Below are 16,175 nucleotides of genomic sequence, written 5' to 3' on the forward strand. Positions count from 1 at the left end.
GACAATTCGCCATGGTGAACTCATCACGATAACTTGCAATAATCAACTTGCTGCAGGACAACTCACTGCGACCCAAGAGTTACACTAATATCAAAGAAATAGTGGAATAGAATCATTAAAGAAAGGATGCAAAAGGAGAAACAGAATGAAATATGAGCGGCAAAAATTAAAATATTTTTATTTATTTTAAATAATTAAATAGAATTGTTACATTGTCCTTTGATATTAGTGTTAACTCTTGTCCTGCAGTGAGTTGACAATGATGAGTTGACAGTGGCGAGTTGGCCATGGTGAGTTGGCTGTGGCAAATTGTCCCATTTCAGATTAAGTAATGCAAAGTTTTATATTATGGTCCAAGGTCAATAAGCCTTCTTTTAAAGTAATCATACAGGTAGTCCTCAACTTCTGACCACAATTGAATGTTGCTTAGGACCAAAATTGCTAAGCAATTTTGCTAAGCAAGTCAGATAAGTGAATTTTGCTCCCATTTTATGACCTTTCTTGCCACAGTTGTTAAGTGAATCACTACAGTTGTTTGTAACATAGTTGTTGAGTGAATCTGGCTACTCCATTAACTTTGCTTGTCAGAAGATCACAAAAGGTGATCACATGACCCTGGGACACTGTAGCTATCATAAATATATGCCAGTTGCCAAATGTCTGAATTTTGATCACATGACCATGGGGGTGGCTGCTGCAACGTTGTAAGTGTGAAAAAATGGTCAAAAATCACTTTTTTTCATTGCTGTTGTAACTTTGAATGGTCATTAAATAAATGGTTATAAATCTACCTATATAGGATTGCATTTGCCATTGCCAAAAGAGCTGGTACCATAAACAGCATCTTAGTGTAGTCTTAATGGTATTACTTGTAGCAAGCAAGATTAAAATATTGTTTTTAAATTGTATTTTCATTGCCTACATAGGTACTCAGTATGCATTTTTCACAGAAAGACAACTGCAATCTACTGCTAAACTTCAAAATGTAAGTTTGAATGACTGAACGACTGAATAACAGGAAACAGATTTCTCCCCAAATTGATGACTACAGCTACTACTGTAATACTTCATTCCTATCTCCAAAAACTTACTTCTGTTCTTTTCTATCCTCCTTCCTGCTGTTGCTCAAAGACTGACTACAGAGCTTGCTTAGTCCACCTAGGCTGCCCCTCCATCTCTCCCCACCTTTTTCCTCTACAGTTTTTTTTGGTGGTTTTGTTACCATCCCTCCTCCCATTTTCATTACCTTTTTCAGGCTGCCTGTTTCTGAGTTTTATTTGAATGGCACCATTTTGGCTGTATAAGCAACAACAGGCAAAAGACTTCTTCAGATGCACGTCACCTTAAACTCTGCCCAATTTTAGTTCCATGCTTGGATTAATTCAAGTTATATTGTGGTGGTGCAATGGTTAGAATGCAATACTGCAAGATACTTCTGCTGACTGCCAGCTGCCAGCAGTTTGATTCTGGCCTTCTCAAGGTTGACTCAGCCTTCCATTCTTCCGAGGTCAGTAAAACGAGGACCCAAATTGTTGGGGGCAATATCTGTAAACAGTTTAGAGAGGGCTGTAAAACGAATGTTAAGAGTTTACCAGACTGATGGCATCGGATGACTGACAAACAAAACAAATGGGAAAAGGAGGCCGGCGAGGCGGCTTGAACCACCAGGCGGAGGCGCTACAGCTCCGCCGGCTTCCGTGGACGGTTTGAGCGCCTCGCCGGGAGTTTCGCGACCGCTGGAGGGAGGTTCCTCCCCGCTGAGCGAGCAGATTGTGTGCCTGGTGCCCTGCCCTGGAGGCATCATGGAGCTGCGGACGGAGCTCTTAAAATCGATCTGGTACGCCTTCACGGCTTTGGACGCCGAGAAAAGCGGCAAAGTCTCCAAATCTCAGCTGAAAGTGAGTAAAAAGACCAAAAGAAAGAAAAAAAGTCAGCAACCCGAAAGAGCCTCTGAGGCGCGGGCGGGAAGGGCGTTGAGTCCTGCTTGCCAAGGCGAGGAAGGCGGCGTGCTTGGCAAAAAGAACTCGCGGCCAGCTTTGCTTCTGCTAGCTTTGCTCCGGGGCGCGCATTTTGTGGGTTTGGAGGCGATCTGAGGGCAAAATCAGATTTATATTTTTAAAAAAAAACACCTCTTCAGGAAAAAAACGGGGGGAAATTAAGGTTGTATTTATTTATTTATTTATTTATTTGGCTTTCGTGGAAACACCGTGGAATCCTGTCGTTTTGTAAAGATCCGTTGTTTTTCTTTTCAGTCGGGGCGAGAGATGTCAGTTGCAGAAATTAAGCCTTAGCTTCCATCCTGTTTTGCCTCCTTTGGTCCCCTAAAGCCTCGGTGAGGTGTTGTTGGAAAAAAAAAATCTGGGTGTAAAGCGCAAATGTTGTTATGGTTCTATGGAAACTGGCTTTGATCAATCCTATGCAGAGCAACCGCGCTGCAAACATTGCTCGTTCTTTCTTTCTTTGACAGAAAGTATTCGTATTTGTTTCTTCCTCCCTGGTGAGCGCCAAAAATGTTACATGGAAGTAATAACACTCTATTTTGTTTAAGGGAGGTGGGGGAGAAAAAGAAAATTTTCCTCTTGTATTATAATTTTCCAATAGTAGCAAAAGTGATGCTTCTATGTAAAATTTGGGAGTGGGGGGGGGAAATGTCTTGTCAGGTGTGGGAAAAGAAGATGAGATGTAAATACATGCAAGAAAAGTAGGGCAAATAGAGCTCTAGTTTGATGCAAATGGGGCGACACCTTGTGAAATCAGCGCTAAGGGTATGCATCTAAATGATATAAAGTGGCTGTCTTTCCTTATTATTCTCTTACATAATGTAGCAGCTGAACCAATGGAAAATTGTTTGGTCATTCTGGACCATTTTCCACAGTGCCAAAAGAATGCAAGCAGTGTGCAGCTGCCCCAGTGTTTAGCACTCTAGAGAACTCCCACACTGCTGATCTTTGGAGTTACAAGGCGGTCTTGCAAGCTTTTGCACCCAAAGGACATGACATGTCAAATGTGCTTTTTCAGATGCAAAATGCTGTTTTAAAATGTCTACAGAAATTTGGTCTTGCATTGGAGTTTGCGATTGGGTTATGCTTCTCTCCAAAGATTTTTGTTGCAACTTTCTCTAGTTAGATTTGACTAGGATTGTCAGAATGTGGCACTTGGGCAGATCCGAGAGCAGAATCTTGAATGTGTTTTTGAGGGCCGTCTTCAGTTTGTGTTTATTAGTCTTGCAGAGTTAAAGCAAGGCATGAAAGGGTGAGGCTTTAAAACCACCAATTCTGAGCCGTGGTTCCCATTACGTCATTGTTACTTCATGGAATAGTGCTGACAGGAATGATTTTGTATGCTTGTGTTAGCAAGCTAGCAATATCCATTCATTAATCTGAATGCTGTAAAATAGGTATAACCATTTCAGATGTTGTAGTTGGAAGACTTACTTGATATTTTTGAGCCTGAAGTACAAACTCACTACATTATGTGACCTGATTTATTTTAGATTACATTTGTCTTTCTTATATCATGGATATCTTAGTTATATGCTTTCCCAAATTATCTGTCCTCCATATGCTGAGGCCTAAATCATTGGTTGATATAGTGACCTGTGTCTGGTGTCTTGAGAAACATGGCTTGAACATTCATTGTGATTTATTTTATATAAAATGTAGTAACTGTCAGGTTTTCAGGCTGTCCTAGTGCTGACAGTAACATTACTAGAGTTATTAACAACAGATTAAACAATCTTTATTTTATTTGTAGGCAATGGGATTTCTTTTTTCAGGAAGTGTGTGCAATATATAGACCTATGTAAATATTTATAATAGTCATTGAGATGAGCAGGAATATTTTTAATCTACTATTTTTTTATTCACTATTGAAAACATTTTTTTTAAAAAAATATTGTTTTATAGAATTAGAAACCAGGAGACTGTGTGTTCTAGAGCTGCCTTACACATGAAAGTCAGATGGATGACTTTGGGCCTGTCTCTCTCTCTCAGATTACAGTGTCAGGCTCAGGCAACAAGCCATTTTGGTCAAATTCCTGTCACAACCACTGGATCAACACTTGATTGATCTGGAAAATAAAAGCAGACCCTGCACTTGTAGGGAAATGCTAGGGAAAAAAAATAGGTTAAATCCGAAATCCAAGTTGTAATTAACTTTTTCAGGAGATTATATGTAGGAAGCATGCATTTAAGTATAGAGCTCTTTAGCCAAGTTGCAATTAATATTTTAACAGTCCTCAGTGCTTCTCTTTTTCTTTTTTAAAATCAAAGAATATAAACAGATGCTGAGTTCTATTATCAAATAATATTTCTTTAAAAAACAAGAAATTGCAGCGTGCAATACATATTACATATCTCATGGCATCTTTCTGTTTCTTATTTATATGCTTTTACTGTTTTTATGAGGCCTGTACGTAATTCAGAAGGTGCTAAAATGGAGTTATTCACTATAGATAAGGCTATCAATGGCTGCTAGTTATGATGTGTGCCCTCCCTGAATTTGGGGAGAGTTTGCTTTTGCACACCAGCTGTTGAGGAATACAAATGGAGGCGGTGATGCACCCATGTTTTATTGCTAAATCTTAACTGCATGAGATTACATATCTAGGCTCTTTGTGGTGTGTTCCTTCTTAACATTGAAAAACTGTAGTGAGTGTCTCAGAGATGCTTCCTGTGGGGCACACATGACGTTTTTAAAGTTACCAGTAAGATTTTTCTTCCTGTTTTAGTTATAGAGGGCTCTTGCTTTTCCAGTTGTCAGTGCTTGCTTTTAGGTGTGCATATTTGCAGAAGTTCGTGTTTTGAAGCCCATCTCCATAGACTGTTGATGAGTTTGGAGAACCAGGGATGAAAATGATCAAGGAGTAAATATGGAGTTTTGTGATAGTTATAGTGGAATCACTCCTGCCCCATCTCTATCTGACTGCTTTTTTGCAACATTGAAAAAAATGGTTTGTATTTCTGCAGCATTCTTTTAATAATTAGAAATGGAGATAGTATTCCACAGGTGGGCATACCACAGACTTATATATAATATTGCCAGGTTTCTTTCTTATTTCTTTCCTCCAAAAACTGAAGAGGAAATTTTCGCTGGTAGTAGGAGGTAGCATATTGGACTAAGTAGCAGCAATCAATTTCTGCTAATTGTTGTCTGTTGATAAATGATATTTTGTGACTGTAACAATCTTCTTGTGAACTGTCTATTTGACAGCTGTTTTGTGACAGCATCCAGATATACTGTCATAGTTTCAAATACGTCCACTGTCCCTAGAAATTTATCTGCTCATGGTACAGTAAATATGAAATTAATTATATATTCTGCCAATGTGTCATCTGCTTGCACTGATCCATATATTTTAAAGTTCCCTGATTTTCAGAGATTTTTTGCTATTTCTGTAACCATCCAGAATTATTATTACCTGTTCCCACAATTTATATAACTTGAGAACATTATCTCCTAATTTGTTAGCACATCTGCCATGAAAATAATGTCAGATATTTGCCCACTCGGGATGGAAGAATGAGAGCTTTTCTTTGTGTTGGAATTAGTGAATGTGGCTTGAAGCATTTTCATGCAGACTCCAACTCAACATTCATTAATTTTTCAGACGTTAGACTTGTACCTCTCCTACACTGCATATTTCCAGAATCCTATTCATTGTAAGAGTTTGACCAAGAGATTAAAAGCTTTTAAGGCTGAAGTTATAAGAAAATATTTAACATAAAAAGTACAATTGCATTCATAGCTATAATTTTCAATAGAAAAATGGGATTTGTAAGTGCAGAATGATTTTGTTGGCGGTATGTTTTGCATGTTGCAACAAGATAGGACTTACTTGATCTGTTCTTTTTCTCTTTTCTAAATCATTTTACAGTCTGCATGTTTGAAGTTTCTGATTTAATCTATGAGTGCCAGGTAAAATATTTTACCTTGTAGCAAAATTATGATGGGAATATGGCTCTAAATTAATTCATGCTCTTTTCACATGCTTTAATGGACTGAATTAGAGTTAACACTTAATCTAAAAATATAGTTCATTGGGTCTGCTATAATTATGTTAATCTTTAAAAAAAAAAAGCTTTTGAGGAGAATATAGAGCCCAGTTTGCATGAAATGATAACTCAGCTCTTTGAAATTGTGGCTTAATTTGAATGAGAAAGTCAGCTGATACATGTTGCCTAATTGGTTCCTCTTGCAGCAAGGCCCAGCTAAGTAAAACAGAAAATCTATCCACGGATGTCAAACTCGAGGCCTGTGGGCCTCATGCATCATGTGCAGCCCATGCCAGCTCCACAAATGGAAAAAACATCATGAAATGTCATGTGACGGCAACATGAGATGGCGAGTTTGACACCCGTGAATTAAACCTTGGCTTTAGATTTTCACATGCTGGGAAAGTAATGTGCACTGAGAACTCTTGTTTGGAATCTCCAGATTTAACAAACAGAGGCATGCTTTCTTCACTAATTTGTGTGCCCATTTTCTGTAGCGGTATCATTTTAAAAGAAGCAATGTCCTTTCTTCACTATCTCAGAGGGGAAGAATAAGATGCTTCTACTACCTGTTGTTTTAATAAGGACCTACAAGAATTAAGTGCCCTACTCGATTCAAACAATTATTAAACAAAACATTCCTGCTATTAACAGATAGCTAACTTCTTAATTTATATATTCTTTTGAATTATTTATTATTTCAGAATAATAATTATTGTATTATTTATTTAACCATATTCTGAGTGCAAAGAATATTAGAAGTGAGTAGTCTAGCAGCTATAGGTAGTCCTCAACTTGTATCAGTTCATTTCGTGACAACGGCATTGAAAAAAGTGACTTATGACTGTTTTTCACAGTTACAATGTTTGCTTCATCCCCATGATCATGTGATCAAAATTCAGATGCTTGGTAACTGGTTCATACTTATGACGATTGCAGTGTCCCGGGATCATGTGATCACCTTTTGTGACCTTCTGACAAGCAAAGTCAATGGGGAAGGCAGATTCACTTAACCACCAGGTTACTAACTTATCAACTGTAGTGATTCACATAACAACTGTGGCAAGAAAGGTCATAAAAAGGGATAAAACTCACCTAACAAATTCTCACTTAACAACAGAAATTTTGAGGCTCAATTGTGGCCATAAGTCGAGGACTAGCTGTATTTGTAAAGTGTTGCAGCACAGTGGGGACTACAGTAATGTTTCCATATTTCATAATAAAGCATAAACCATAAAGCACTAAATAAATAAATAAAGCATAAGCCATAAAGCACTAAAAATATACTCAACTTCTATCAAACTTACAAGGTAGATCTGATAGGAAACACAACTCAAAGGGATGATTCTACGTTATTATAACCTTACATTAACCCTCTAGAAAGGGTTCTTCTGAGTTTCTTATCCCACCCCCAGTCCTGTTGCAGGCTACCTGATTGTTCCCTTGACTGTGTCTCTGTCCTGTCTCTCGAGGTTATTTTTACATGCCATTGCATATTCTCACTTTTTAAAACAAATCAGGAGCATATCTGTTTTTCATTGCTTGGACTATTACAGAAGTGTGTTGCAAGAATAAGCATGCTTGAAGGATAAAATACAAGAGGAAAACTATATACGTCACTCTGAACATAATGGCGGAACTGTGGGACAAAAATAATACATCATACATACATACTTACATGTTGGTCTTTCTGAGCCATGGCCTTATAGCACAAAATCACATGTATCCATATGATTATAATTGATTATGATTATAATTTCAGGACTCTGCAGAAGGTAGAAATCTTATTGGGGAGAAGATAGAAATCTATTAAGCTGATATAAGTCTACCAATTAACAATCAAAGTGTTTGATAATCTTAAACTTGTGTTACTAACTCCACACTTTAAGTGTTGGCTTGAATCAATCAGTCAATAGAGCTTCTGAGTAGAAGTTGAAGTAAACTGATATTACAGAGTTGGTGATAGCAAAAGAAAATCTGCTTTGCTTAAACATTTCAGCTTTACTATTTAATCTCAGCCTATGCTTTCACTGTTGATCTTATCTTTTGTGTTCCTCATTCCTCCTGCCCTTCAGTTTTGCGCAATAACCAATCACAGAGTAGAGAGGACAATATGAAGATAGAAGCAGCATTGTTCTGGATGAGCCATCCTTTGAGAATCTCATTAACAGTATTCTTTGTTAGGAGAATGTCCACAGATGTTAGCTTGGCTCAGTAGCTGATCATTGTTTGTGACTGCCACTGCTTGTAGCTCCCTCTCTTCACCCCAAATCTTTTTTTGCAACACTGAGAATTTAGGATGGTTTTTCAAAGTGTTCTAATTCTGGCACATTGCCTATTGCATGGTTTAGCATTCAGGAAGAGCTACCCATAACTCTCCAGATTAGGCTTCATTACATGCTGAGCTTCTCTCAACCTCAGGAGATTCTGCAGTTTTGCAGAAAATGTGGGGGAAGGTTTGTGTGGTCTGAAAATGGCTTCCTAGAACAAAGGCTCATGAAGATTTGATCTGTCAAGTTTGCCAGCAGATTTTAGTACCCAGATCAGAAGCAGCTTTAGCTTCCTGTTTAATTTTATGTGGGAACAGACGGAGACTGCAAGAGAAAGGTGTAATTCTAAAAGCCTGATCTGTCTTCATTCTAATAACACCTATGTATCAGTAGTCCTTCACAATAAAATAGATCCTTCCCTCACCAAATGTAATACCTGCAAGTTCAACTGTGGCTCAATATTGAAAGTGCTCTTCTGGCAGACAAATAGGTATATTATTCCTTCATTTAAAATAACAGTAGCAAATGACTGAAAAAGGTTTAATTTGTAGAGCTGGTACTGGTTGTACACTGGAAGAACTTTAGTTTTTATAAAATTATAAATGTGCTGACCTACTTTTCATTGCAAACATAACCCCAAATGTGAACATGAAACATTCCTACATTCTCCAGGTAGTCCAATAATTTACAATAATTTAATGGTTATTAAGTCACTGCATTATTAAGCAAATCACATAGCTGTAAATTTGAATCCAGATTATCTAATTTGCATTTTTGCTGTAAAGTGGGAAAAGAGTCACAAAACACATGATTATGCAACTAATCATAAATGGGAACTGGCTGCCAAGTGCCCAAAATGCAAGCATGTGACCACAGAGATGGCATGGCTGTCATAATTTCGAGGATGGGTTGTAAGTAAATTTTTTTGATTTCATTGTGTTAAGCAACCAGATGTAAATCAAGGACTATCTATACTAAAGTGTGGTAGGTACTCTACTCAAATCCTGAAGTAGAAGATAGACTACTGGGAGTTCTGGTTTTCCCATGGAATGGAGATAAAATTTGATGGCTTACAAAATATGTTTCAGGTGTATAATCTATTTTATTTATTTGTATCCCACCTTTATTATGAAGAGGTGTGCTATATATATTAAGAATGTGCTAGGGAAATCACCCATTAGGTAGATAATTGTCAGCTTCTATTGAGATCCTACTTATCTAGTCCTTAGCTGTTTACTTCCCAGTCTTTAGGGAGCTACCTGTAGTCCATGAAGGAACTGCTAGTGATCGGTCAATTTTATATTATTTATTTATTTAAATGACCATGATCTCTGAAGATTACTAAAACTTTCAAGATTTAGCCTTCTTTACTTTCAAGATTTCAGGCAGGACTAAAATCCGGTGAGACTTGGTGATCATGCCAAATTCCATCCATTTTAATCTTTTTATATTGCTATATGTGGTGTTAGGGTTCCATGAATGCCACCTCGGGCAGTTATATATCTCATGAGTAAATATGTATCTCATGGAATATGAACATGTGACATCAGTGCAGGTTAATGTAATAGCATTCCAAAACTTTTGTTGATGACATAGATAGTGGTTTGCAAAAAGAAAAAATGGGGAAACGTCTGATTTATTCAGAGTGGAAGTGGCTGTTCAGGTCGTCATATAAAAGTCTTCCCTGTTCCCTGTTACTAACTGTTCCCATTGAATGGAAATGCTGTGGCATGAATTCTGCATGTGGTTGTCCCTCAACAATTATTCCGCTTTCAGGCATATTTATACCCTAATCTTCCTTCAAGGAGTTCTTTGTTCTGCATGAGATATGATCCTATTTTTCCTTACACCAACCACATGAGTTAAAATTCTTCTCATAATTTCCTTCTTCTCAACTTTGTGATAAATCTATAATGCTGGTTATTGTTGATTCTGTTTCACAGTTATAGAATTCTGTTTGGGAAAGGATAGATGGCTAAACTGCACAATGTCCCTGTTGGCAGTTTGTGATGTTTTTATTACAGTATGGATTCCTCATTCCCCTACTTAAAATCCAAGCAGGGGTATCCTAGAGCCCAAGAATTCCCCAGCCAGCAAAGAATTCTGGGAGTTGAAGTCCTCTAGGCTTAAAGTGGCCAAGTTGGAGACCCCTGTCCTAGAGGCAGAGAGTCAAAAAAGTCAAAATGGGGATCATGACCATGCGATTGAAGTCCAGTCCTTTTTTAATGTCCATTGAACATGCAACACACATAAAATGGCAGGACCTTGGTTGCACCATTGCAGAGATGGTCTCGACTATTTTTACTCCTGTGGACAATTCTAAATCCAGCGCTTTGAAATCCTTATCAAGGTGGCACTTAAACTTTTGCGAAGGGGCAGTAAAAACAGTTTATATAAACTAAATTTATTGAAGATTTCTGAAGAATGTCTTTTATCCTGACAATAAAGTGGTACTTCTTCCCTTTGACTTACAGAACTTTGGAATCCTACCCCTTGTTCTTCAAAAAAAACAGCAACTTGTCACATTTTAGCATTTGAGGCAAACTTCTGGGTTGAAGCCAGAGGATTGCTCCAGACTTAGCAGTGTCTCAAAGCACCCCGGTCATTGGGAAGAAAAGTTGCTGGCATTCTCCTCTTGCATTAAATATTCCGCCTCGATTCATGCTGGTGCCAGTTTTAGAGCCTGGTTCTATGCCACACAAAAGCCAAATATAATTCTTCATTCAGCCTAGAGAACAAATCCAGTATGCTAAAGATCAGGAAAGTGGCCAGAATGCTTATCTACCACCTGCCTTAAGCAATAGAACTAGCATTTTTTAAAACACTCCTTATTCACAATGAACATTGGATACAAATCAGGATCGATGATGATTCTATCTATTCAATCATGTCCAAATCTCTTAATTAATGCAGTTTGTCACTGATGCAAAGTAGATGCTATGGTCTTAATTTGTCTCTAATAAGTGACGGAAAAACAGGATAAAGGAAGCTGGGTGAGAAGCTGTGCACTAGCTCTATCCCAGATGCCTGTAGACCAATACCACAACCTGTATTTCAAAGATTCACACAATACTAAAGGAAGCCTGTAAAAGTTTGATTGATATTTGTTTAATATGGTTTTGTCTGATTTGGGAATTTGAAAAATAGAATTTCTGGTTGCTTGGAAATTTTGTTAAGTGTGTGTGAGTAAATCCTTGCTGTAAGCCAATATTGAATTAATAAGAGTCTTGTCTGTTTTTCTCTACTTTTTTTCTTTCAACTATATTTGCCCAAACTATTGTGTTTCCTTTTACATCTTTTTCTATTTCCTTCCAGCTTTTCCAAGTTTAGACTTCTCTAGTAAGTTATATCTTCACATAATGTGTCCAAAAACAGTAATTTGAATTGGTTAACTTGTGCCTTGACTGATGACTCAATTAATTTCTTAAGTGATCCATTTTGCTTTCCTAGCTGCCTATGGTATTCCCAGGAGTTTTCAACAACAAAGTTGAAAGCATCAGTACTCTTCCCAGCGCACTTCTTCAGTGTCCAACTTTTGCTTTCATAGAATGCCACAGGGAAAACAATTGTCTGCAGAGTTATAGCTTTCAGGGCACATCATGGCATGTGAACAAATTTTCATGGCTTGCTCTACCAGGTGCTAGTCTGAAGTCTATTTGACTGCTTAATCCTTTACAGTTGACAGTGGAGCCTAAAAGGCAGAAACTGTCTGTCTCTTCCATATCTTTCTCTTCAATTCTAAGGTTGATTGTTCTACCTGTGGTCGTTTGTGGCTTTGTCAGTTATCTGGTGTGGATCAAAAATAATATCTCTTATTCTTTGGCCTTTTCTAAAACCAGTTTGAGCATCTGGGGTTTCCTTTTCCTTTTAGGATTCTAACCTGCATCGAATTGTTTCATTAGCACGTGAAATTAAGGATATTGTACAATAGGTTTTTTTTTTTTTAATTTGATTTATATGCCGCCCTTCTCCGGAGACTCAGGGCGGATTACAATGCGTTAAGCAATGCGTTAAGCAATGTGTTTGCACACACTGTTAACTGTCCCTTCTTTGTATTGATATATTGATTGACCTCTTCGGAGATATTAGTCACTGTTATCCTCCAGGTTTGTTGGCATAATTTAACTAGAATGTTTGCTGATTTTTTATCCATTGCTTGCCATATTTCTGTAGATTTTTTATCAATTCCCATAGCCTTCTGTCTTGGTAAAGAACTGTATACTGATCTAACGTCATCTTCTAATACTAGAAGATCTTGTAAGTAAGGAATATATCAAATGTATCTTATTTGCTAAGAATTCTATTCTGTAGAATTTTAATATATTCCTTCCATCATTGTTTGGCTGTTTTTAAATAATTTATTGCCTGTCATTTGGTGTCCTTTAGCATACCAATTTGTGGTTGGAACCTCCTGAGTTTGGAGATCTTTTGGAAAACTTTCCTTGGTTTTTTTTTTTGTGTGTGTGTGTCTGTCTTTCATCTTTAATACGTATATAACATATGCAATATAACATATGTTGTTATATTGCTTCTTTCTCTTCTAACAGCTCTGTAATATGCTTTGTTAAGTGCCTTCCTGAGATATTTGTCTTTCTTGGCTTTGACTACTCTTTTCTTCTTGGCAGTTTCCATTGTTTGTTCTGATACCCAGTTTGCTTTATTTTGTTTCTTGGGCTTTGGCAGTCTTCTTTCCATACTCATCCTAAGCACAACTTTGATTTTATTCCATATTTCCTCTGGTTCCCTATCAATGAGGTACAGGAATTTAAAATTGAATACAGAAATAGCCTTGAAGAAAGCATGCAACAGCCATTACAAAAACATCAGCTTAACTCAGAAAGATATAAACGGTGAGAAAGAAACTCAAGATCATCTCGCTTTGACTCTCTTTGGTATAAGTGGGAGGGAGAGAGAAATTCTGTATGGTAGTCCTTGGGTTGTGGCCATTCTTTCAGAATCATTTGAAATTATAATTGCACAGAATGAATAGTAGTTACAACTGGTCATCTGAGTTCCAGCCATTCAGTGCCCCTCACAGTCATGTGATCAGAAATTAGATGCTTGGCTGCCCATGTGCATTTATGACTGGGGGCACATCAATTTCCTCATTCATCTATCTCCTCCCATCACTGCCCTTTTGGTTCAGAGAGAATGCATGAAAGTGCATTAGTGGACAGGGAAGGTGTGTGGGTGGCCAGCAAGGCACAGCACAAGTGCAGAGGAGAGGACTGCAGATGAGGGAAGGATGAGACTTACCCAAGCCATTTGTGACCTTCTCTGCCAGCTTCTCCATTGACTTTGCTTGTGGGAAGTCAGCAGGGATAGTCACAAATCACAATCACATGACCATGGGATGATGCAACTTTTGTAAGACTGGTTGCCAACTGCCCAGATTACTATCACGTGACTGTGGCAGTATTGCGTCAGCCAGAACTTTGAGGATCAGTCATAACCACCACACAAAGTTACAATTGTTGTAGTAACTTTAAACAGTGGCTGAATGACTGGTAATTAACTGAGGACTACTTATATTTGAAGACCATATTAGCAATAAGGAAATGATGAATTGGCAGAATCCCATGATAAATTATTCTCTTGCTATATTTCAGTTTTCCAGAAGATCATACAAATCAACTATGTTTTCCTCCTTACTGTTTCTAATGTTGGCATTCCAGTCTCCCATTACAAGCAGCATAACTTGCCTGCACATTTTTATTTATTTTGGATTGAACTTGACCATAAAACATGTCAACCGTTCTTTTTCTGAATCAGGGGTTGAAGTGTAACCATGGATAACCCCCACATTAAAGAGCAACATAGGAATATAATGTGCCAATTAAATGCTAAGAAGAAGCTGTTCCACAGTACAGAGCTACAAATGAAAAATATCTTTCCTAGCATTGTTTTCCACCCTTACCTCACAAAAGTGGGGAATCGCCCAGAGATTTTCTCAAAATGAATTTACTGGATTTGTTGAATCGTGCTAGAGAAGGCAGTCATGCCAAACCTGCAATTTGAATTGTACCTGGAAACCTAATAGCAACCAGGGCAGAGCCTATAGTACAAATGTCATATATTATTAATGACTAATCCCAGGGTCAGGCACAAGGAACCAGAACAACTCCATGAATAGCCAAACAGTTTCTTTATTGTTGAGCTCCTATTTTACAAGAATCTTGCCGGGCTAACTGCATTTCCTAGGAGTTTTATTGAAGATAAAATCTTCAGTGGTTTGATCTTTGCCATTTCCTTCCACGGAGTGACTCCATGTTGGAACACCTTTTTACTGCACCCCTCTCCTTTAGCTGGTGACTGCACCAGAGCTAATGAATAATTGTATTTTGTACCTGAGTGTACCTGGTCATCTAAGGCAACCCCAGAAAGAGTATATTGTAATGGTCTAACCATGTAGTGGTGAGGGCAAAATAATTGTTGTAACAGCCTACTTCTTCGAGTAGAGGTGCAGAAGTAGAAGTTGAAACTGGGCAAAGGACATTCTGGCCATGTCCTTCACCTGCTCATCAGAGTCACAGATCTGCTCCTTCAGGGATCATGCTTCTCCTGTGAAAGACAACACTGCAACTGATCAGTATTCTACAACAATGAACAACAAATGAACAAACCAGCAACTCCTTTTGCTAGAGTTAAACATCGGCATTACAGGTAGTTCTTGACTTGCAGCCACAAATCAGGATTGGAATTTCTGATGTAAGTCATTGTGGTCATTAGTCGAGTTGGACCTGTTTTTAATGACAGTTTTTACAGTGGTCAGGAGGTGAATCACATAGTTGTTAATCAAATCCAGCTTCCCGAATGGGTGGGGTGGGGTTTTTTTTGCTAGAAATTGGCCACAAAAAAGGTCACAATTTGCAATCATGTGACTGCAAGATGCTGCAAGCAGTCGTAAATGCGAATTGGTTGCCAAGCATCCAAACTCCGATTATGTGGCCTTGAGGGTGGTACAAATGTCAAGAGCCTTGGTACTACAGTGGTTTAAAGCACCCTGTTATTAACACAGCTGCCTGCAATTTACTGCTGGTTCGAATCTCTCCAAGGCTCAAGGTTGACTCAGCCTTCCATCCTTTCTAAGGTAGGTTAAATGAGGACCCAGTTTGTGGGGGCAATAAGCTGACTTTGTATAAATATACAAAAGTATGAAGGCTATTGCTTAACGCACTGTAAGCCGCCCTGAGTCTCCGGAGAAGGGCGGCATATAAATCAAATTAAAAAAAAAAAAAAAAGTATGAGTACAGGTTATAAATCACTTTTTCTGAGGCTGTCATAACTTTGAATCAGAATTTAACAGTTGTAAATCGAGGACTACCTATCAATCAGCAAATGCCTCAAGCTTTAAGCTTGCTTGTTGCCCGCCCTGGGATGAATATTACTGTATTGAGTTTAGCCAATCTGCAGAAAACATGAAATGTGATGGGATTGTATACCATTGAGCTGAGTTTTCTGTCCACTTGCTAGTGCAGAAGCCCTAGCAAAATAGCGAAAACATTGAAGCTATGTGTTTTCAGAAAAACCAGACACATCATTGGGGTGGGGGGGAAAGGGAAAGAGAAATGAATATTTGAAAGTAACTAATTATTAAGCAGGACTCATAATCAACAAGTTTTCTACCCAGGAGGCCCTGGGAGTAGCACACCTGCAATTATGAATTAGAGCAAAGAATTTTGTTCATTAAAGTCCTTCCAGTGATTTCATATATATTTGTTTATTTATTTCTTTGTCAAATTTAGGTAGCTGCTGATGTTGGCTGTTTCATAAAGAGGAGGTGTTGTTTCCCTCTCTCTCTCTCTCTCTCTCTCTCTCTCTCTCTCTCTCTCTCTCTCTCTCTCTCTCTCTCTCTCCCTCCCTCCCTCCCTCCCTCCCTCCTCCTCCTCCTCCTCCTCCTCCTCTCTCTCTC

At 38.2% G+C, this 16,175-nt stretch overlaps 1 protein-coding gene across 1 annotated transcript in view; it reads left to right on the forward strand.

Annotated features, from left to right (window-relative positions):
* Positions 1 to 1,802: 1,802 nt before the first annotated feature.
* DEF6 (DEF6 guanine nucleotide exchange factor) overlaps positions 1,803 to 16,175 on the forward strand; it is a 52,744-nt gene continuing 38,371 nt past the window's right edge. The window contains exon 1 of the mRNA XM_070939721.1: positions 1,803 to 1,898. Within this exon, the coding sequence (XP_070795822.1) occupies positions 1,803 to 1,898 (96 nt within the window). The remainder of the gene's footprint in view (positions 1,899 to 16,175) is intronic.

This window comes from Pituophis catenifer, unplaced genomic scaffold, assembly GCF_029215685.1.
Source record: "Pituophis catenifer annectens isolate HBS135680 unplaced genomic scaffold, rPitCat1.0.hap2 SCAF_3, whole genome shotgun sequence".
In the NCBI taxonomy this organism is placed as follows: domain Eukaryota; kingdom Metazoa; phylum Chordata; class Lepidosauria; order Squamata; family Colubridae; genus Pituophis; species Pituophis catenifer.